The sequence below is a fragment of the Cucurbita pepo genome, chromosome 4, assembly GCF_057944985.1.
Source record: "Cucurbita pepo subsp. pepo isolate OVF chromosome 4, ASM5794498v1, whole genome shotgun sequence".
Classification (NCBI taxonomy): Eukaryota; Viridiplantae; Streptophyta; class Magnoliopsida; order Cucurbitales; family Cucurbitaceae; genus Cucurbita; species Cucurbita pepo.
In genome coordinates this window covers 3,239,715-3,263,471 of record NC_141801.1, presented here as the reverse complement: position 1 = coordinate 3,263,471, position 23,757 = coordinate 3,239,715, and the positions used below count along the sequence as shown (strand labels likewise).

The following is a 23,757-nucleotide window of genomic DNA, read 5'->3' as shown; positions in this document are numbered from 1 at the left end:
AATAGAATCGTCAAATATCGAACAAAGAATTGCGAGCCTCGAAGATGTAGTCAAAAGTGACTAAAGTGTCGAATAAACGGTGTACTTTGTACGAGGACTCCGAGGCGTTCGAGGGTTCCATAACAGTGTACTTTGTTCGAGGGGAGGATTATTGAGGATGGTTGGGAGTGAGTCCTTCTAAATGTGCTTTCTTTCGACCAATTTCATGTAGTTTCGATTGCATGTTTTAAAATCATTCAGAACATAATCGATTTTCCTTTTGCTTATGAAATGATTTAAATCTCAATCACATCAACCTTTATTTATTTATTTATTTTGTAGAACTAATTTATAATTATTTTTTATGTTTCAATTTATATGGTTTGGATAAAAAAAATTCGAATAAATCGGATTCTCGAATTATATGAACACTCTTATTTTCTTATTTTCTATATATGTTATCGTAAAACTTCAAAATTATGTATAAAAAAGTTTTTTTTTTATTTTTTATTTTTTTTTTTTGTAGAACTAATTAATAAAAATAAACATAAAGAAAAGAAAAGAATAATTAAAAAAAAAAGTGGAAAATATAAAAACGAGGTAGGTTGGGTTGGTAATTTAGTGCCACGTGGTAAGGGATTGTTCGGTAACAGCTGAATCCTATCCTTATCTTCAATGGAGGCGATCCGGTAAGCTTATTTCGTCAAGATCATCCAGCGTTAAAAAAACTTCATCCAAACACGACAGCTCCGCCCCTTCTTCTTCTTCTTCTTCCTCGTAAACTCTGCACAATACCCATTTGCTATAATCCTGAAAAAAAAAACCATCAAATCTGTTAATAATATTTATTTATAAATTATAGTTTACCATATATATTATATTTTCTTTTTTTATTAAAAATACTGTATCAATTTATTTATTTGATTTTATAAATAGATTTTATTTTAAGCGGTTTTGTGAAAAGTGGTTTTTGAAAAGTGGTTTCAGTGGACGGTGGCGTACTCGTTTTGGACGTCCTCGGCGTCTGGACGATCTACCGGCGGCGGCGGCGGCGGAGGCGGCGTTGTAAAGACGATACTCGTGCATTACCCAGTTGGTTTTGGCGTCGCCGACGTGGAAGAGAAAATATTTCTTCATTCCGACGACTTCGGCGGTGGCGGAAGCGACGACGGGCTCGTCTCGGCCCAATGGATTCCAGTAGCCATTAGCGGTAACTCGGGCGTCGGTTTTTCTACTGTAGAAATACCACTGGTTGCCCTCTCCCAACGCCTTCCCTAAACACACAACCAATCAACAACTTCCACGTGGAATATAAAAATATATTTATAGCTTAAATTAATGGAAACTTTATATTTCATTAATTTTGTTTTAAATTATTTTTTAATTTTAAAGTTTTCCTCAATATCCTTCCATTTAAATTTTTTTTGAAAAATGCAAAAAAAAAATATTTTATTTTAAAAATACCCTTAAATTAATTTTTTAAAATATTAAAAATTTTAAAAATACCACTAAATATAAAAATTTTAAGATATTAATATTGTTTTTCAAAGTTTCGGATAAATTAGATAAAGGAAGGGTTCAAAAGAAAAAATATATTCGATCCTAATATATAAATAATACCAATATATTAAAAATTACTAAAAATATATATTTCTAAATTAAAAAAAAATATAGTAGCTCTTTTATAGTATGAAATACTGTTCGTCATTTTATTTCTATCTATTTTGGTCGATAAAATTATTTATTAAATTTTTTTTTTGTTTTGAAAGTTTACGGATATTTTTAAATTTTTTTAGTCTGAGTGAAAAGATTAGGTTAAGAGATAAAAAAGAGTCTTATATAGTTAAACATACCGGGGAGTTCCCATGGATCGTAGGGGAAGAGAGCGAGATCGGGAATGACGTCGGGGTGGCACGGTAGCAAGGCAGCCTTGCGATGGAGGAAATGGACGACGAGCTCTTCATCGGTGGGATAGAACCGGAACCCGGGAGGGAGGATGAAGTTGTTGGTATGAGCAGCATCCATGGGAGGTGAAGAATGGAAGAGAAGAATGATGATATTTATAAAGAAGAGGGTGACGTGAGAGTGAAGTTAAGCAATCAATTTGATCACTAAAACACATGTAATGAAGACCCACAACACAAATCAAAATCAAACCCTTAAAAAAAAAAAGCAAACAACTTGAGATGATCATACACTAGGATAATGATTATGAACAAGAAGAAGGCGGCGGAAAATGGAACACTTTCACTTTCTCACGATGTCCACCGCTATCAGATATTGTCTGTTTTGACCTGTTACGTATCGGCGTCAGCCTCACGGCTTTACAACGTATCGACTAGAGAGAGGTTTCTACGTCCATATAAGGAATGTTTCGTTCCCCTCTCCAACCAACGTGGGATCTCACAATTTTTTTTAGGTCTTACAGTGGGTTTGGACGATTACAAATTCTATTAGAGCTAGATACTGGGCGATATGTCAACGAGGATGCTGGCCCCAAGGATGAGAGGTGGATTATGATATCCCACATCGGTTGGAGAGAGGGAACGAAACATTTCTTATAAGGGTGTGGAATCCTCTTCCTATCATATACGTTTTAAAACCGTGAGACTGAAGGCAATATTGGACTGTTATAGTCATCATCTTGACACACTCTTGATGTCAAGCCTTAAGGAGACATGTTCGATGAAATTTGGTTAAAGACGGACAATCCATGTCTTTCGGTACTCGACTAAAATCGAGATATTTTCTATTATTTCATAATTTTATTTGTGCAATTTATTTTTATATGCAATGATTTTATAGCTTATGTTAATATTGAAATGAAAAATAATAATAATAATATATAAAATTGGAATTTAGAAATATATGAAAATATGGAATTGGATAATTGTAGTTTCAACTTTTAATTATTAAAAAAAAAAATAGTGTGAAAATGGAAGACTTTGAAGCATCATCACACGTCACGCTTACGCCACCCCACCTGCTACGCCCACGTGTCACGCGCGAAAATGGGTTTGGTCGGAGACCAATTTCGGAAGTCAGTGGGCCCACTTCATTGGAGTGTCATGTGTCCCTACACACTCATTCCCATCAACAATTATTGTTTTTTTTTAAACTATATATATATATATATATATATATATATTTTCATTATTAAAATCTTTTTAATTGCAGGCTCGGGAGGTGTGATGCTCCACATTGGTTGAGGAGGAGAACAAAACACCATTTATAAGAGTGTGAAAACCTTCCCTGGCAGACATGTTTAAACCCTTGAGGAGAAGCCCGAAAGAAAAGCCCAAAAATGACAATATCGACTAGTAGTTGGCCTAGGCCATTACAAATGGTATCAAAGCTAGACACTGGATGATGTGTCAGCCTTCTCGTTATTCCCCCACAAATGGTGTCAGAGCTAGAGACTAGATGATGTGTCAGCCTTCTCATTATTCCCCCACAAATGGTATCAGAGCTAGACACTGGATGATGTGTCAGCCTTCTCGCTGTTCCCCCACAAATGGTATCAGAGCTAGACACTAGATGATGTGTCAGCCTTCTCGCTGTTCCCCCACAAATGGTATCAGAGCTAGACACTGGATGATGTGTCAGCTTTCTCGCTGTTCCCCCACAAATGGTATCAGAGTTAGACACTGGATGATGTGTCAGCCTTCTCGCTATTCCTCCACAAATGGTATCAGAGCTAGACACTAGATGATGTATCAGCCTTCTCGCTATTGCCCCACAAATAGTATCAGAGCTAGACACTAGATGTTGTGTCAGCCTTCTCGCTTTTTCCCGAAAGGGGGTAAACACGAGGCGGGGTGCTAGTAAGGATGCTGACCCCGTTTTAAATATCAAACTTACGATATTTAATAATGTTTTGTCAATAAATATTAAAAAATTTATTCAAAGAAAAGAAGTATTATTATAATGATTTAAAAAGTATATTTTAAATAAAAAAATGCAATCAACTATTTCTTAGGGTTGTGGGCATGACTCAAGTGGGCCCCACCCTCACTAAAAAAATAATATATATTTTAAGTAACTGAACACAATTATTCTAAATTAATAATTTAAAATTTAAATTTAAATTAATGTGACGTATAAGTGAAGATAATAATAATAATAATTAAATTACTAATATTTTAGTTTATAGACATTGACGTAACTGAGTTTTCAATAATTAAGCTCTTACTTTACATCTTTATTTATTTTTAAAATTTTATTTTTTAAATCACTTACTATTAACGGTTGTTGAACTCGAAGAAAAAAGGATGTCGGGTTTATTTAGTTTTTATATTTTTTTAAAAAAAGTTTGTAATGAACACACGGGAGTTGGTTGAGTTTTTAGGGTTTTGGTCTGGTTTCTTCCTCGGTAAAATTATCCCAACTTACTCGAGGGGTTTGAATGATTTTGATCTTAATCAACTAGCTTGTATTTCGTCGAACGAATTGAAAGGGTTCGTGGATAATATCGGAGATAAGAATTGAAGAAAACGAATGACTGAATAAACGTACGTGCTGAGTAAATGGAGCTATGACTAGGTCGTGCTTCACTGATTATGTATATGTATGAATTGAAGAATAATTATAGGAAATATTAAAAAGCGAATTAGATAATCTTAAAAAGATAGATGAGCTCTAAGGAGTTGAATGATGAGAACGAGAAGAGCTATACGAGCCTGTAGGACTAAATGAGTTGAGATAGATCTGGATTTCGATTCCCGACTCTTAATATTCTATTATGCTCATATTTTGATGATGTATTTACGGTGTCTTTTGCATGAACTTCCATGTTTTTAAATTGATCAGGATTATCGAGTCGTCTTAAATTTTACGTCGTAGTAGCAATCCCGAGCTCAAGATTCCCGAGATAATTAAAAATTTATTTTATAAATAGCCCTATAAACTCATAAAATTATACATTGAGTAACATAGTACATTGAAGTATAGAAAGGATGTACTAAATTTTAGAATCATTGCAAAGAAGAAAGTTTATGGAAATGGAATGGGCAAAAGTTTTCAATTTGTTGTTGAAATTCATAATGTGTTGCTTCAACTTATCAATGATGAAAAATTCTAAACTAGTTGTCTTCTATTGGATTTTAATAAAAGTTGTAGTGGACATCGAGGTGTATTTGACGAGAGCTTTAAAAGTTGAACGTTAAGAATATCTTTAGCTCGAGAACAGGTGATAATTTAGTTCTTCATAGCGAGATCCCATATTGGTTGGAGAGGGACGAAACATTTTTATAAGAGTATGAAAACCTTACTCTAACATACACGTTTTAAAATCGTGAGGCTGACGGCGATATATAACGGGTCAAAGCGGATCATATCTGCTAGCGATGGATTTGGGCTGTTACAAATGATATCAGAGCTAGGCACCGAGCAATGTGCCAGCGAAGACGCTAGGTCCTGAAAGGGGTTGGATTGTGAAATCTCACATCGATGGAAGAAGAGAACAAAGTATTGTATTGTTTATACTATGGTTCGTTGTGGGCTGCTCGAAGTCAATGACAGTAGATGGTGTGCCTTGAGTCCGAATCCGAGTGTACATGTTGCTTCTTCTTCACCCGACTATCACATGAATGATTATTTTTCATCTCGACATCTCTGCTTGATTTCCAACCACCACACGTTTGTTCTTTACTCGCACAATATCACTTTAAGTCCCTCTTCGTGTTATTGTCACTTAAAAGCCCATAAACGCAGGGTTTTTCCAACACGTTCTAAACGTTCTATCCTTATGTATTGCTACTGTGTTGACGCTACAGATAAGCGTGTGAGAACTTTTGGATAATTTGCGAGTGGAAGAGGAAGGTTTTGTAGAGCGGAAGAGGAAGGTTTTGTAGCATTCGTGGACGGTTGCTTCCATGAAATTTATGACGCTGTTTTATATTTTTTTTTTTTCCCGTTATACAGCTCCTTAGAAACATAGCGTTTATAAAGTCACAAATATGCATGAGATTCCGTAACATTTTCATTAAGTGATACGAACATGAAAAACTATCACAATGAACATTCAAGATTCGAAACAGTTCTCAATGAACATTCAAGATTCAGAACCGTTCTCAACGAACATTCAAGATTCAGAATCGTTCTCAACGAACATTCAAGATTCAGAACGGTTCTCAACGAACATTCAAGATTCAGAACGGTTCTCAACGAACATTCAAGATTCAGAACCAAGATTCGGAACCGTTCTCAACGAACATTCAAGATTCAGAACCGTTCTCAACGAACATTCAAGATTCAGAACTGTTCTCAATGAACATTCAAGATTCATAACCGTTCTGAACGAACATTCAAGATTCAGAACCGTTCTCAATAAACATTCAAGATTTAGAACAGTTCTAATTATCATATAATATCTCATTCCAACACTAAGACGTACTAAGACTTAACATAATAAACATTCAAGATTCAGAACAGTTCTATTCCAACACTAAGACGTACTAAGACTATCATATAATATCTCATTCCAACACTAAGACATACTAAGACGTTCTAATAGTAGTCATTTACCTTATTAGCCAATATACTAATAAAGTATATTGGCCTCTGAGAGTTGGTAAATACATTAGAAGAAACATTGTTATTGTGGATGTTCTCTGACTAAGGTTGATTGGAAGACGACACAGGGCCCGACACTGATGGTAATGCAGTGAACGTCCCAGACTTGGTTTCCATAGTAAGCATCCTCAGAGATATTTTCCTTAGGTAATCTGACTGAAATCAGAGGTTCAAAATGGAAATGGTGAGTACTCAGCGTTGTATTTAGTAGATAGCATAATAAATCAGGGCTTTATACAAGTGAGAGCAGCAAGTACCTGACTGGTAGCGGCATTGTAAACCTTTTCCTCGAACCTTACAGCAATTTTCCTCAACTCATTCAATCCCTCAGGACCAGAAACAGGAATGTGCCTCTTCAATGTCTCAATGCTACATAAAAATGGAAAAGATGATGGCTGACAAGTTTATTAAACGCAAAAGCATGGGAAGCTGTTCGAGAGCGAAACACTATAGCTGTAACCCACGTCCATGATTCAAAATATTAGTGTAACAGCTTAAGCTTACCGCTAGCAGATATTATTTGTTTTGACCTGTTATGTATCGCCGTTTTAAAACGCGTTTACTATGGAGGTTTCCACACCCTTACGAGGAATGTTTCGTTCCCTCTCCAACCAATGTGGGATCTCACAATCCATGCCTTGAGGGTCTAAGGTTCCCCTCTCCAACTGATGTGGGATCTCACAATTCACCCCTTGAGGGTCTAGGGTTCCCCTCTCCAACCGATATGGGATCTCGCAATCACCTCTTGAGGGTCTAGGGTTCCCCTCTCCAACCGATGTGGGATCTCACATTCCACCCCTAGAGGGTCTAGCGTCCTCGCTAAGTGACTCTGGTACCATTTGTAACAGCCTAAGCCCACCACTAAAATATATTGTCCGCTTTGGTCCTTTAAGTATCATTGTCAGTCTCGCGGTTTTAAAACGCGTCTACTAGGGAGAGGTTTTCACACCATTACGACGAATGTTTCGTTCCCCTCTCCAACTAATATGGGATCTCATAATTAGGCATTCGGAAGGAATGGACTTTAGAACAGTTGAGGAAAATTCAATAGGATCCATACTGCTTCAAATAAGATATACGTCTTATGTTCCATGAAGGGGGTAATACTTGAAGAAACAAATAGGAACCGCATCCACAAAATCTAACCTACCACATCTTCAAACCAGAAATGGAAAAGTGAACGGGATAATTTTAAATCACCACTCTCTCACCCATCCTCAACAATCCTTCCCTCGAACAAACTACACTATAGAACCTCTCCTGAGAACTATGTAGCCCTCGAGAACAATTTCCCCTTAAACGAGGCTCGACTACGACTACTTTCTCTAGAGCCCTTGAACAAAGTAACTACACTATAGAGACTCTCCTGAGAACTCTGTAGCCCTCAAGAACAATCTCCCCTTAAACGAGGTTCGACTCTTTTCTCTGGAGTCCTCGAACAAAGTACACCCTCGACTTCTTTCTCTGGAGCCCTCGAACAGAGTACACTCTCTGTTCGACACTTGAGTCACTTTTGACTACACCTTCAAGGCTCACAACTTCTTTGTTCGACATTTGAAGATTCTATCAACATTGCTATATTAAGGACATGACTCTGATACCAAGTTAGGAATCACGACTCTCTGCAATTGCATGATATTTTCCACTTTAAGCATAATTGCATGATATTTTCCCACTTTAAGCATAATCTCTCATAGCTTTTACTTCGATAAGGTTTTGGAAAAATCAGTTCGCATCCATCAGTTAAAACACAAATTTAAGAAAAGGTAGAAAAAGGTTTTGCCGTTCATAGCTTAATTCAGAAAACCATCACATAGTAACTAATCTAAGCAGCGAACTATGAACACAAAAAGTTACAAAATCTCAGACAAACTTCTCAAAGAAGCAAGAAATCATACATGCTGTTGACAATTCGATGCCGAGAATCCGGCGGCAACTGAGACCTCCAAACCCCGGCATCGACTTCGGGTTCTCCACCTTGAGCAGGCCCTAAATGATTTGAATCCATTCAAAAGTTGCGAAATAACCTACGAGAAGAAATTGCGTCAAAACCCCAATAACAAAGCAAAAGGAGAGAGTGAAGAATCGACACACCTCGGTTTCTCCTCAATGTTCATAAAATATTTTCTTATGAATTTCTAAGAAATTACCTCTTGACATCTTCGCATCAGTCGACAAATGTTGGGATGGACAACTGACATAGTCCAGTCGTAATCACATTGGAATCGAGTCTTTAAGCTTGTTGGATTGGGCTTTGAGGTTTGGTGTAATATCCAAAATAAGGATCGACCCAAAACATCAAGAAAAGAAATTAAGACATTCAAACAAGAACAAGAGTCTTAAATGAGTTATTTTCAACCTCCTAAGAAGTAATTTTAGGCACGGAAAAAGTAAGCACATTTTTTCAATTTTTAAGGAATTTCTCGAAATTTTAATTTCTCGAAGAAAGAATTTCAAGGTGTTTGAGAAGGAAAAAGTGACCAACAAAAGGTAAATAATCGCGCCATTTTTTTTTTTTTTCAGTTACACATAGCCTTTGTAAACATAGCGTTTATGAAGTCACAAATATGCGTGAGATTCCGAAACATTTTTATTTAGTGATACCAACATGAAAAACTATCACAACAATATCATGAACATTCAAGATTCATAACCGTTTCAATTATCATATAACATCTCATTCAAAACAATCTCATAAACATTCAAGATTCAAAACAATTTCAATTATCATATCATATCTCATTCAAAACAATCTCATGAACATTCAAGATTCAGAACCGCTTCAATTATCATGTAATATCTCATTCAAACCAATCTCATGAACATTCAAGATTCAGAACAGTTTCAATCATCATCTAATATGAACACTCAAGATTCAAAACAGTTTCAATTATCATATAATATCTCATTCAAACCAATCTCGTGAACACTTAAGATTCAGAACAGTTTCAATTCAAACCAGTCTCATGAACACTCAAGATTCAGAACAATTTTAATTATCATATGATATCTCATTCAAACCAATCTCATGAACACTTAAGATTTATCATATGATATCTCATTCAAACCAATCTCATGAACACTTAAGATTTATCATATGATATCTCATTCAAACCAATCTCATGAACACTTAAAGATGCAGAAGTGTTTCAATTATCATATAAATATCTCATTCCAAGCACTGAAACGTTCTAATAATAGTAGAGTGTTTACCTTAATAGCGAATAAAGTATATTTACATTATTGGCCTCACAGAGTTGGTAAATACATTAGAAGGAGCAGTGTTATTTTGGATATTCTGGGAGAGTCATTGCAGGCGTGGCTAAGGTTGATTGGAAGCCATAGGCCCAGACATTGATGGTAATGCAGGGGTCGTCCCAGGCTTGGTTTCCATAGTAAGCATCCTCAGAGATATTTTCCTTAGGTAATCTGACTGAAATCAGAGGTTCAAAATAGAAATGGTGAGTACTCAGTGTTGTATTTAGTAGATAGCATAATAGATCAGGGCTTCATACAAGTGAGAGCAGCAAGTACCTGACTGGTAGCGACAGTGTGAACCTTTTCCTCGAACCTTACAGCAATTTTCCTCACCTCACTCAACCCCTCAGGACCCGAAACAGGAAGGTGCCTCTTCAATGTCTCAATTCTACATAAAAATGGAAAAGATGGTGGCTGACAAGTTTATTAAATGCAAAAGCACAGGAAGCTGTTTGGGAGCGAAACACTATAGCTGTAACCCACGTCCATGATTCAAAATATTAGTGTAACAGCTTAAGCTTACCGCTAGCAGATATTGTCCACTTTGGTCCGTTACATATTACTGTCAGCTTCACAGTTTTAAAACGCATCTACTAGGGAGAGGTTTCCACACTCTTATGAAGAATGTTTCATTCCCCTCTCCAACCAACGTGGGATCTCACAATCCACCCCTTTGAGAGCCTAGCGTCTTCGCTGGCACATCTTTCGATGTCTGACTCTGATACCATTTGTAACAGTCTAAGCTCGCTACTAACAAATATTGTCCACTTTGGCCTGTTTCGTATCGTCGTCAGCCTCACAGTTCTAAAACACGTCTACTAAGGAAACGTTTTCACACCCTTACGAGAAATGTTTTGTTCCCTTCTAAAGGAATGGAATTTAGAATAGTTGAGGAAAATTCAATAGGATCCATACTGCTTCAAATAACTTATACTTCTTATGTTCGATGAAGGGGGTGATACCTGAAGAAACAAATAGGAACCGCCTCCACAAAATCTAACTTACCATAATACCTGAAGAAACAAATAGGAACTGCCTCCACAAAATCTAACCTACCATATCTTCAAACCAGAAATGGAAAAATGAACGGGGATAATTTTAACAAATTGGTTAGGAACCACGACTCTCCCAACAATTCTCAACAATCCTTTCCTCGAACAAACTACACCATAGAGCCTTCTTTGAGGTCTATGTGGCTGTCAAACATTTGCCCCTTAAACGAGGCTCGACTCCTTTCTCTTGAGAACTTTTGACTATACCTTCCAGGCTTACAATTTCTTTGTTCGACAATTGAAGATTCTATTAACATTGCTAAGTTAAGTGCATGACTTTGATACCATGTTAGGAATCACGACTCTTTACAATGATATGATATTTTCCACTTTGAGCATAACCTCTCGTGGCTTTTCTTTTGGTTTTCCAAAAGGCCTCATACCAATGAAGATAATATTTCTTACAATCATCCTCTTAATTAACCAACATGGAATTCCCTCCCAACAATCTTCAACAAGGTTTTGGAATCAATTCCCATCCATCAGTTCAACACAAATCTAAGAAAAAGTAGAATAAGGTTTTACCGTTCATAGCTTAATTCAGAAAACCATCCCCTAGTAACTAATCTAAGCAGCGAACTATGAATCAAAAAGTTACAAAAACGCAAACAAATTTCTCAAATAGGGTATTAATGGCATGAAAGAAGAAAGTAATCATACATCTTGTCGACAATTCGATGCCGAGATTCCGGCTGCAATTGAGACCTCCAATCCCCAGCATCGACTTCGGATTCTCCACCTTGAGCAGGCCCCAAATGATTTGAATCCATTCAAAAGTTTCGAAACAATCTAAACTGCGTCAAAACCCTAATAACAAAGCAAAAGGAGAGAGTGAATCGGGAACAGCCTTATAAATGATTGTCTCCTCACACCTTGGGTACCAAGTTACTCGGTTTCTCCTCAATGTTCATCAAATTTTCTGATGAATTTCTAAGAAATTACCTCTTGAAATCTTTGAATCAGTCAACAAATGTTGGATTGGGCAACTGACCTAGTCCAGTCGTAGTCACATTGGAGTCCAATCTGTAAGCTTGTTGGATTGGGCTTTGAGGTTTGGTGTAATATCCAAAACATTCAGAAATTAAGACACTCTTATAGCAAGTTATTTTCAATACCCTATGAAGTAATTTTAGACCTTTGAAATTACCAAAATACCCTTGAACTTTGAAATAATTACGAAAATAGTACAAAATCTGATTGTACAAATCAGAAAATCAGATCCACGGCCGTGAGTAGTCCTAAAAAAATCTACGGTATCTTCATTTTCAATCGTTGGATCTTCACCAAATTTGAATATGTTCTAGAGGAGGCACACCTCATCACATCCAATGCCCAAAATTCAAACATAAATTCTAGTGTTGGTCGAGCTAGCTTCTCTGGTGTTACTGTCAGACCCCCAAATGGACTACGGTCACTCAAAATACTTTGGGACACACCAATGAGGAGGAGATGTCGCCTACAGTTTGATGCCCGAGCATCAAGCCTATAGACCCAAGCAACCAAATCACCACTCATGCGTCGTACGCTAAAACGAGCTTGGACGACGATCGACTATTCACACCCACCGCAAGTGGGGGTTCAAAATCATCATTCGAAGCCAAGCCCAAAAGGTCGTGCGCGGTCGAGCCATCAACCATCCTAAAGACAGCCCAAGTTAGAAGGCAACATTGCAACATTCAATAGCGACCGTCGTAGCATCATGATAAACATGATGATCATTTTCCTTTTCATAACGTACGCATTCGTACTCTTCATAAGAGAAAATATCCCTACGCTTGTGAACATACATTTATGCATGAGGTCCCAACATTTTTCATTGCAAACAAATCGTGCAAGACAGCCCTTACAAAATCATTTCATTTATAGCATAATCTTTGAAACATATCTTAAGGGTTGTCGATCATAAATCTTCTTGTCTCAAAACATGTCATAGCATGTCGTAACATATCATGGCCTAGTATAATCATATCACAGCGTATCATGGCATTTCATAGCATATCATAATTCATCGAGGCATAATATGAAATTCATTTACGTTCTAATATTAATTGGCATATCTGGGCATATCATGTAGCAAAACATATTATATCATCAAACATATGACACATACATGGCCACTAGGCACGTCTCATCATATATAAAGCAACTCTTCCAACCATACTGATAGTAGAGCCACTTACTTGGTTGGCTTTAACCGAAACTCTATCTAATTTCTGAATTGGTTTGACTTCGTCCCTCGAAGTTTGTTTCAACTTATTCCAAGGCACTTCAACCTATTAGAAATATTTACCTAATTCTTTTCGTAAATCCAACTCCTAACTTAATTTAACTTAAATTGAGGAAACAGGAATCGATATGAACCAAGGCATCTTATCATGCAATATTAATGTCACGTTAAGAATAATCAAGCTTCATTTATGCAACAAAGGCTTCAAGATGGGGCTTCATTTATTCTTAAATGTTGATAATCTAGAGTTATTGTATTTTTAGTGTATTTTAAGGTTTATTTACCTGGTGACTAATTATGGTCTAATTGTGGTCATAAAGTATGAAAGTTACATCTCTTGGAAAGCCCCGTGGAAGGTTAAAGAGTTTTTATTTTGAGCCTATATAATGCCATGTATGTTAGAGTTGTAAAATAGACTTTTAAAATACAGTAAATGAGCATTTGTGCTTTCCTTTAGCCAATGTTGTTTCTTTGCAATTCTATGTAGTTTAGGTTGCATATAGAATTATTCAAGCTCGAGATCAATCTTGTTTGTGGAGTGATTCGAATCTCAAACAAGTATTATTGTCTTGAGATATTTGATCAACAAGGTAATCTGAATTTTACTTTCCCTTGAAGTGATTCTTTATCTGTAGGGCTAAGTTTAGATTATATTGCATGTTGAAATACACAAACCCGAGCCGTTTACGCCACGGAGCAGCGCCAGAGCCGAGTCGAGGAGTGCAATGCTGAACGAGCCGCAACTGGAGACAAGACACGTGTGGGGCTGAGAAGCGCGAGTCATTAGTCGAGTCGAGGCACAGACTTCGGGTCAGGTTGCTCGGGAGTGCAGATCGGGCGAGTTTTGTGGGTTGCAAGGTGCGTCTCATAGGCCATATGCGTAGCATTAAGTGGGCCTAGCTTACCTGTCGTCGTTGGCTGCACGAAGTCAGTGGCTGCAGATGGTGTGCCCCGAGTCCAAACCCGAGTCCACGGGTCGTTTCTTCTTCACCCGACTGTCACGCTAATCGCAACCCTAATCTTCGATCGATTCTTTTTCCTTCTGACGTCTCTGCTTGATTTTCGGCCACCACGAGTCTACTCTTCACTCACACAACATCACTCTAAGTCCATTTTCGTGTTATTGTCACCGATAAGTCACAAATATGCGTGAAATTTCGAATCAGTTTCATTTAGTGATACGAACATGAAAAACTATCACAACAATATCATGAACATACAAGATTCAAAACCGTTTCAATTATCAGATAATATCTCATTCAAAACAATATCATGAACATTCAAGATTAAGAACAGTTTCAATTATCACATAATATCTCATTCAAAACAAAACAATATCATGAACATTCAAGATTAAGAACAGTTTCAATGATCATATAATATCTCATTCAAAACAATATCATGGACATTCAAGATTAAGAACAATTTCAATTATCATATAATATTTCATTCAAAACAATATCATGAACATTCAAGATTAAAAACAATTTCAATGATCATATAATATCTCATTCAAAACAATATCATGAACATTCAAGATTAAGAACAGTTTCAATTGTCATACAATATTTCATTCAAAATAATCTCATGAACATTCAAGATTCAGAACAGTTTCAATGATCATACAATATCTCATTCCAACACTAACACGTTCAAACAGTAGACTCATTCACCTTATTAGCCAATGAAGTATATTGGCCTCTAAGAGTTGGTAAATACATTAGAGGAAGCAGTGTTATTTTGGATGTTGTGGAAGAGTAATTGCAGGCGTTTCTAAGGTTGATTGGAAGCCATAGGCTCAGACATTGATGGTAATGCAGTGGTCGTCTCAGAGTTGGGTTCCATAAGAAGCATCTTCACATATATTTTCCTTCGGTACTCTGACTGAAATCAGAGGTTCAAAATATAATTGGTATTTATTTAGTGCAACACTACATAGCATAATAAATCAGGGCTTTATGAACAAGTTCTTATACAAAAGTATCTTTCAGTACAGAACTAAATCTTAGGAACCAAATCAAATTGGAATCTTATTGTTATAGCAAATGGGCTAAACATAAATAAGATAATGTTTGTTCTTACAATCCTTGAGAACTATAACAAGTGAGCAGGAAGTACCTCACTGGTAGCGGCAGTATAAATCTTTTCCTCGAACCTTACAGCAATTTTCCTCATCTCACTCAATCCCTCAGGACCAGAAACAGGAAGGATCCTCTTCAATGTCTCCATTCTACATAAAAATGGAAAAGATGATGGCTGACAAGGTTATTAAACACAAAAGCATGGGAAGCTGTTCAGGAACGAAAAACTACCGCATCCACGTTCATGATTCAAAATATTAGTGTAATAGCCTAAGCCCACCGCTAGCAGATATTGTTCGTTTTGGTCCGTTACGTTTCGCTGTTTTAAAACGCGTCTACTAGGGAGAGGTTTCTACACCCTTATGAGAAACGTTTCGTTCCCCTCTCAAGCTAATGTGGGATCTCACATTCCACCCCCTTGAGGTCCTAGCGTCCTCGTTGGGACACTGTCAGATGTCTGACTCTAATACCATTTGTAACAGTCCAAGCTCACCACTAATATATATTGTCCGCTTTGGCCTCCTATCGCTATCAGCCTCACGGTTTTAAAACACGTCTACTAGGGAGAGGTCTCCACACCCTTAGGAAGAATGTTTTGTTCCCCTCTCCAACCAATGTGGGACCTCACAATTCACCTACCTTGAAGGCCTAGAGTCCTCGCTAGCACACCGGCCAGTGTCTGACTCTGATACCATTTGTAACAACCCAAGCTCACCGCCAGTAGATATTGTCTGCTTTGGCCCGTTATGTATTGTCATCAGCCTCACGATTTTAAAGTGTGTCTTCTAGGGAGAGGTTTCTACACCCTTCTAAGGAATGTTTCGTTCCCCTCTCCAACCAATGTAGGATTTCACAATCCACCCCCCTTGAGGGCCTAGAGCCCTCGCTGACACACCGCCCAGTGTCTGAATTTGATACTGTTTGTAACAGCCCAAGCTCACCACTAGTAGATATTGTTCGCTTTGGCCCGTTACATATTGTCGTCAGCCTCACGGTTATAAAGCGTGTCTTCTAGGTAGAGGTTTCTACACCCTTCTAAGGAATGTTTCGTTCCCCTCTCCAACCAATGTGGGATCTCACAATCCACCCCCCTTGAGGGCCTAGAGTCCTTGCTGGCACACCACCCATTATCCGACTCTGATACCATTTGTAACAGTCCAAGCACACCACTAGTAGATATTGTCCGCTTTGGCCCGTTACGTATTGTCGTCAGCCTCACGGTTTTAAAGCATGTCTTCTAGGGAGAGGTTTCTACACCTTTATAAAGAATGTTTCGTTCCCCTCTCCAACCAATGTGGGATCTCACAATCCACCCCCCTTGAGGGCCTAGAGTCCTCGCTGGCACACCGGCCAGTGACTGAACTCTGATACCATTTGTAACAGCCCAAGCTCACCGCTAATAGATATTGTCCGCTTTTGCCTGTTACGTATTGTCGTAAGCCTCACGTTTTTAAAGCGTGTCTTCTAGGGAGAGGTTTCTACACTCTTATAAGGAATGTTTCGTTCTCCTCTCCAACTAATGTAGGATCTCACAATCCACCCCCATTGAGGGCCTAGAGTCCTCGCTGGCACACCGCCAAGTGTCTAACTCTGATACCATTTGTAACAGCCCAAGCTCACCACTGGGATATTGTCCGCTATGGCCCGTTACGTATTGTCGTCAGCCTCACGGTTTTAAAGCGTGTCTTTTAGGGAGAGGTTTCTACACCCTTATAGGAGTGTTTCGTTCCTCTCTCCAACCAATGTGGGATCTCACAATCCACCCCCCTTGAGGGCCTAGCACCCTCGCTGGCATACCTCCCAGTGTTTGATTCTGATACCATTTGTAACATCTCAAGCCCACCGCTAACAGATATTGTCCGCTTTAGCCCGTTACGTATCGTCGTCAGTCTCGCAGTTTTAAAACACGTCTACTAGGGAGAGGTTTCCACACCTTAATGAGAAATATTTTGTTCCCCTCTTCCACCAATGTGGGATCTCACAATTAGGCATTTTGAAGGAATGGACTTTAGATCCGTCGAGGAAAATTCAATAGGATCCATACTACTTCAAATAACTTATACTTCTTATGTTCAAAGAAGGGGCTAATACCTGAAGAAACAAATAGGAACCGCCTCCACAAAACCTAACCTACCATATCTTCAAACCAGAGATGGAAAAATGGAGATAATATTATAGAACTAGGTTTTGGAATCAGTTCGCATCCATCAGTTATACACAAATCTAAGAAATGGTAGAATGGGTCGAGGATGATTCTATACTTCCAAATTTTTTCCGTTCATAGCTTAATTCACAAAACCATCCCATAATAACTGGTCTAAGCAGCGAACTATGAAACAAAAGGTCACAAAAGCTCAAACACATTTCTCAAATATGAATGAAAGAAGCAAGAAATCATACATTTTGTTGATACTTTGATGCCGAGAATCCGGCTGCAATTGAGACCTCCAATCCCCAGCATCGACTCTGGGTCCTCCACCTTGAGCAGGCCTCCAATTATTCGAATCCATTCAAAAGTTCCGAAACAACCCACGAGAAAAAACTGCGTCAAAATCCCAATAACAAAGCAAAAAGAGAGAGATTGAATAGAGTCCTTCAAGGATGGAAAGTAAGGCTGTTATGGAGTTTACTCGTGGTTTAGGGCTGAACGAAAGCCAGAATTCGGCGGCGGAGATGTGAATCGGGTCGAACGAATTCGGCAGTTGATCGTGGGCGCAGACAATGGTGGTAATGCAGTGGTCGTCTCAGAGTTGGGTTCCATAGTAAGCATCTTCACAGTTATTTTCCTTCGGTACTCTGACTGAAATCAGAGGTTCAAAATATAATTGGTATTTATTTAGTGCAACACTACATAGCATAATAAATCAGGGCTTTATGAACAAGTTCTTATACAAAAGTATCTTTCAGTACAGAACTAAATCTTAGGAACCAAATCAAATTGGAATCTTATTGTTATAGCAATGGGCTAAACATAAATAAGATAATGTTTGTTCTTACAATCCTTGAGAACTATAACAAGTGAGCAGGAAGTACCTCACTAATAGCGGCAGTATAAATCTTTTCCTCGAACCTTACAGCAATTTTCCTCATCTCACTCAATCCCTCAGGACCAGAAACAGGAAGGATCCTCTTCAATGTCTCCATTCTACATAAAAATGGAGAAGATGATGGCTGACAAGGTTATTAAACACAAAAGCATGGGAAGCTGTTCAGGAAGGAAAAACTACAGCAGTAATCCACATTCATGATTCAAAATATTGGTGTAATAGTCTAAGCCCACCGCTAGCAGATATTGTTCGCTTTGACCCGTTACGTTTCGCTGTATTAAAACGCGTCTACTAGGGAGAGGTTTCTATACCCTTATGAGGAACGTTTCTTTCCCCTCTCAAGCTAATGTGGGATCTCACATTCCACCCCTTGAGGGCCTAGCGTCCTTGCTGGCACACCGCCAGATGTCTGACTCTAATACCATTTGTAACAATCCAAGCTCGCCACTAATATATATTGTCCGCTTTGGCCTCCTATCGCTGTCAGCCTCACGGTTTTAAAACACGTCTACTAGGGAGAGGTCTCCACACCCTTAGGAAGAATGTTTCGTTCCACTCTCCAACCAATGTGGGATCTCACAATTCACCCACCTTGAGGGCCTAGAGTCCTTGCTAGCACACCGGCCAGTGTCCGACTCTGATACCATTTGTAACAGCCCAAGCTCACCGCTAGTAGATATTGTCCCCTTTGGCCCGTTATGTATTGTCATCAGCCTCACGGTTTTAAAGCGTGTCTTCTAGGGAGAGGTTTCTACACCCTTCTAAGGAATGTTTCGTTCCCCTCTCCAACCAATGTGGGATCTCACAATCCACCCCCCTTGAGGGCCTAGAGCCCTCGCTGACACACCGCCTAGTGTCTGACTTTGATACCGTTTGTAACAGCCCAAGCTCACCGCTAGTAGATATTGTCCGCTTTGGCCCGTTACGTATTGTCGTCAGCCTCACGGTTTTAAAGCGTGTCTTCTAGGTAGAGGTTTCTACACCCTTCTAAGGAATGTTTCGTTCCCCTCTCCAACCAATGTGGGATCTCACAATCCACCCCCTTGAGGGCCTAGAGTCCTTGCTGGCACACCGCCCATTGTCTGACTCTGATACCATTTGTAACAGTCCAAGCTCACCATTAGTAGATATTGCCCGCTTTGGCCCGTTACGTATTGTCGTCAGCCTCACGGTTTTAAAGTGTGTCTTCTAGGGAGAGGTTTCTACACCTTTATAAGGAATGTTTCGTTCCCCTCTCCAACCAATGTGGGATCTCACAATCCACCCCCCTTGAGGGCCTAGAGTCCTCGCTGGCACACCGGCCAGTGTCTGAACTCTGATACCATTTGTAACAGCCCAAGCCCACTGCTAATAGATACTGTCCGCTTTGGCCTGTTACGTATTGTCGTCAGCCTCACGATTTTAAAGCGTGTCTTCTAGGGAGAGGTTTCTACACCCTTATAAGGAATGTTTCGTTCCCCTTTCCAACCAATGTAGAATCTCACAATCCACCCCCCTTGAGGGCCTAGAGTCCTCGCTAGCACACCGCCAAGTGTCTAACTCTGATACCATTTGTAACAGCCCAAGCTCACCACTAGTAGATATTGTCCGTTTTGGCCCGTTACGTATTGTCGTCAGCCTCACGGTTTTAAAGCGTGTCTTCTAGGGAGAGGCTTCTACACCCTTATAGGAATGTTTCGTTCCCCTCTCCAACCAATGTGGGATCTTACAATCCACCCCCCTTGAGGGCCTAGCACCCTCGCTGGCATACCTCCCAGTGTTTGATTCTGATACCATTTGTAACATCTCAAGCCCACCGCTAACAGATATTGTCCGCTTTAGCCCGTTACGTATCGTCGTCAGTCTCGCAGTTTTAAAACACGTCTACTAGGGAGAGGTTTCCACACCTTAATGAGAAATATTTAGTTTCCCTCTTCCACCAATGTGGGATCTCACAATTAGGCATTTTGAAGGAATGGACTTTAGATCCGTCGAGGAAAATTCAATAGGATCCATACTACTTCAAATAACTTATACTTATTATGTTCAAAGAAGGGGCTAATACCTGAAGAAACAAATATGAACCGCCTCCACAAAACCTAACCTACCATATCTTCAAACCAGAGATGGAAAAATGAAGGAGATAACATTATAGAACTAGGTTTTGGAATCAGTTCGCATCCATCAGTTATACACAAATCTAAGAAATGGTAGAATGGGTTGAGGATGATTCTATACTTCCAAAGTTTTTCCGTTCATAGCTTAATTCACAAAACCATCCCATAATAACTGGTCTAAGCAGCGAACTATGAAACAAAAGGTCACAAAAGCTCAAACACATTTCTCAAATATGAATGAAAGAAGCAAGAAATCATACATTTTGTTGATACTTTGATGCCGAGAATCCGGCAGCAATTGAGACCTCCAATCCCCAGCATCGACTCTGGGTTCTCCACCTTGAGCAGGCCTCCAATTATTCGAATCCATTCAAAAGTTCCGAAACAACCCACGAGAAAAAACTGCGTCAAAATCCCAATAACAAAGCAAAAAGAGAGATTGAATAGTCCTTCAAGGATGGAAAGTAAGGCTGTTATGGAGTTTACTCGTTGTTTAGGGCTGAACGAAAGCCAGAATTTGGCGGCGGAGATGTGAATCGGGTCGAACGAATTCGGCAGTTGATCGTGGGCGCAGACTTTGGTGGTAATGCAGTGGTCGTCTCAGAGTTGGGTTCCATAGTAAGCATCTTCACAGTTATTTTCCTTCGGTACTCTGACTGAAATCAGAGGTTCAAAATATAATTGGTATTTATTTAGTGCAACACTACATAGCATAATAAATCAGGGCTTTATGAACAAGTTCTTATACAAAAGTATCTTTCAGTACAGAACTAAATCTTAGGAACCAAATCAAATTGGAATCTTATTGTTATAGCAAATGGGCTAAACATAAATAGGATAATGTTTGTTCTTACAATCCTTGAGAACTATAACAAGTGAGCAGGAAGTACCTCACTAGTAGCGGCAGTATAAATCTTTTCCTCGAACCTTACAGCAATTTTCCTCATCTCACTCAATCCCTCAGGACCAGAAACAGGAAGGAGCCTCTTCAATGTCTCCATTCTACATAAAAATGGAGAAGATGATGGCTGACAAGTTCATTAAACACAAAAGCATGGGAAGCTGTTCAGGAAGGAAAAAGTACCGCAGTAATCCACGTTCATGATTCAAAATATTCGTGTAACAGTCTAAGCCCACCACTAGCAAATATTGTCCGCTTTGGTCCGTTATATTTCGCTCTTTTAAAACGCGTCTACTAGGGAGAGGTTTCTACACCCTTATGAGGAACGTTTCGTTCCCATCTCAAGCTAATGTGGGATCTAACATTCCACCCCCTTGAGGGCCTAACGTCCTCGCTGGCACACCGCCCGATGTCTGACTCTGATACCATTTGTAACAATCCAAGCTCACCACTAACAGATATTGTTCGCTTTGGCCCCTTATCGCTATCAGCCTCACGGTTTTAAAACACGTCTACTAGGGAGAGGTCTCCACACCCTTAGGAAGAATGTTTCTTTCCCCTCTCCAACCAACATGGGATCTCACAATCCACCCCCCTTGAGGGCCTAGAGTCCTCGCTGGCACACCGCCCAGTGTCTGACTCTGATACCATTTGTAACAGCTCAAGCCTACCGCTAGTAGATATTGTCCGCTTAGGCCCGTTACGTATTGTCGTCAGCCTCACGGTTTTAAAGCGTGTCTTCTAGGGAGACGTTTCTACACCCTTATAAGGAATGTTGTGGGATCTCACAATCCACCCCCCTTGAGGGCCTAGCGTCCTCGCTGGCATACCTCCCGGTGTTTGATTATGATACCATTTGTAACATCTCAAGCCCACCTCTAACAGATATTGTCTGCTTTGGCCTGTTACGTATCATCGTCAGTCTCGCAGTTTTAAAACACGTTTACTAGGGAGAGGTTTCCACACCTTAAGGAGGAATGTTTCGTTCCACCCTCTTCAACCAATGTGGGATCTCACAATTAGGCATTTTGAAGAAAGGGACTTTAGAACAGTCGAGGAAAATTCAATAGGATCCATACTACTTCAAATAACTTATACTTCTTATGTTCAAAGAAGGGGCTAATACCTGAAGTAACAAATAGGAACCGCCTCCACAAAACCTAACCTACCATATCTTCAAACCAGAAATGGAAAAATGAAGGAGATAATATTATAGAACTAGGTTTTGGAATCAGTTCGCATCGATCAGTTATACACAAATCTAAGAAATGGTAGAATAAGGTCGAAGATGATTCTATACCTCCAAAATTTTGCTGTTCATAGCTTAATTCAGAAAACCATCCCATAGTAACTAATCTAAGCAGCGAACTATGAACACAAAAGAAGTTACAAAAGCTCAAACAAATTTCTCAAATATGCATGAAAGAAGCAAGAAATCATACATTCTGTCGACAATTTGATGCCGAGAATCCGGCTGCAATTGAGACCTCCAATCCCCGGCATCGACTTCGGATTCTCCACCTTGAGCAGGCCCCAAATGATTTGAATCCATTCAAAAGTTCCGAAACAATCTAAACTGCGTCAAAACCCTAATAACAAAGCAAAAGGAGAGAGTGAATCGGGAACAGCCTTATAAATGATCGTCTCCTCACACCTTGGGGACCAAGTTCCTCGGTCTCTCCTCAATGTTCATCAAATATTTTCTTATGAATTTCTAAGAAATTACCTCTCGACAGCTTTGAATCAGTCACAAATGTTGGATTGGACAACTGACCTACTCGAGTCGTAGTCACATTGAAGTCGAGTCTGTAAGCTTGTTGGATTGGGGTTTGAGGTTTGGTGTAATATCCAAAATAAGAACATTAAGCCGCTCACATTAAGCCAGAGCAAGAAGATTCATTTTCAGGATATGGTCCGCAACTTATTGATAGTTTGAATTAGCCAACGTATTCGTAATCGGTTAATATTTTAAATAATATATTAGTTATAAAATATATCTGAGTAATCCGTTAATATTTTTCTATTTGTAATATATTTTATTTTATTTTCGAGATTTAATTATTTATCATATATTAATAATCAGTTAATATTCAAGAGAATATATTAATTATATAATATATCTGACTAATCAGTTAATATTTTTTTATTTATAATATATTTTATTTTATTTTCAAATTTTAATTATTTATCATATATTAGTAATCCGTTAATATTTGGGAGAATATATTAATTATATAATATATTTGAGTAATCGGTTAATATTTTTTTATTTGTAATATATTTTATTTTATTTTCGAGATTTAATTATTTATCATATATTAGTAATCAGTTAATATTCGAGAGAATATATTAATTATAGAATATACATGAGTAATCAGTTAATATTTTTCTATTTGTAATATATTTTATTTTATTATCAAAATTTAGTTATTTATCCGTTAATGTTTGAGAGAATATATTAGTTATAGAATATATTTGAGTAATCGGTTAATATTTTTCTATTTGTAATATATTTTATTTTATTCTTAAGATTTAGTTATTTA

General features: G+C 38.5%; 2 protein-coding genes across 3 annotated transcripts; both read right to left on the bottom strand.

Moving 5' to 3' along the window:
- Window positions 1-469: 469 nt before the first annotated feature.
- LOC111793911 (NAC domain-containing protein 104-like) lies at window positions 470-2,027 on the bottom strand. 2 transcript variants are annotated; one of them, XM_087123495.1, is made up of 3 exons: window positions 1,833-1,968; window positions 982-1,248; window positions 470-789 (listed from the first exon to the last, which is right to left on the bottom strand). In XM_087123495.1, the coding sequence occupies exons 1-3, from the start codon at window positions 1,941-1,943 to the stop codon at window positions 652-654; spliced, it is 516 nt and encodes a 171-aa protein (XP_086979621.1). In that variant the 5' UTR covers window positions 1,944-1,968; the 3' UTR covers window positions 470-651. The 2 variants fall into 2 exon arrangements, with proteins under 2 accessions (XP_086979621.1, XP_023531750.2); XM_023675982.2 differs by having other exon boundaries at window positions 477-789; window positions 982-1,253; window positions 1,833-2,027.
- Window positions 2,028-6,320: 4,293 nt separating this feature from the next.
- Window positions 6,321-22,928, bottom strand: LOC111793962 (mediator of RNA polymerase II transcription subunit 15a-like protein). The gene is made up of 15 exons (XM_087123125.1): window positions 22,657-22,928; window positions 21,204-21,315; window positions 20,800-20,969; window positions 20,574-20,684; window positions 18,204-18,315; window positions 17,801-17,970; window positions 17,571-17,660; window positions 15,208-15,319; window positions 14,866-14,973; window positions 11,523-11,632; window positions 10,087-10,198; window positions 9,935-9,985; window positions 8,451-8,536; window positions 6,810-6,921; window positions 6,321-6,708 (listed from the first exon to the last, which is right to left on the bottom strand). The coding sequence occupies exons 1-15, from the start codon at window positions 22,764-22,766 to the stop codon at window positions 6,595-6,597; spliced, it is 1,680 nt and encodes a 559-aa protein (XP_086979251.1). The 5' UTR covers window positions 22,767-22,928; the 3' UTR covers window positions 6,321-6,594.
- Between the last annotated feature and the right edge of the window lie 829 nt (window positions 22,929-23,757).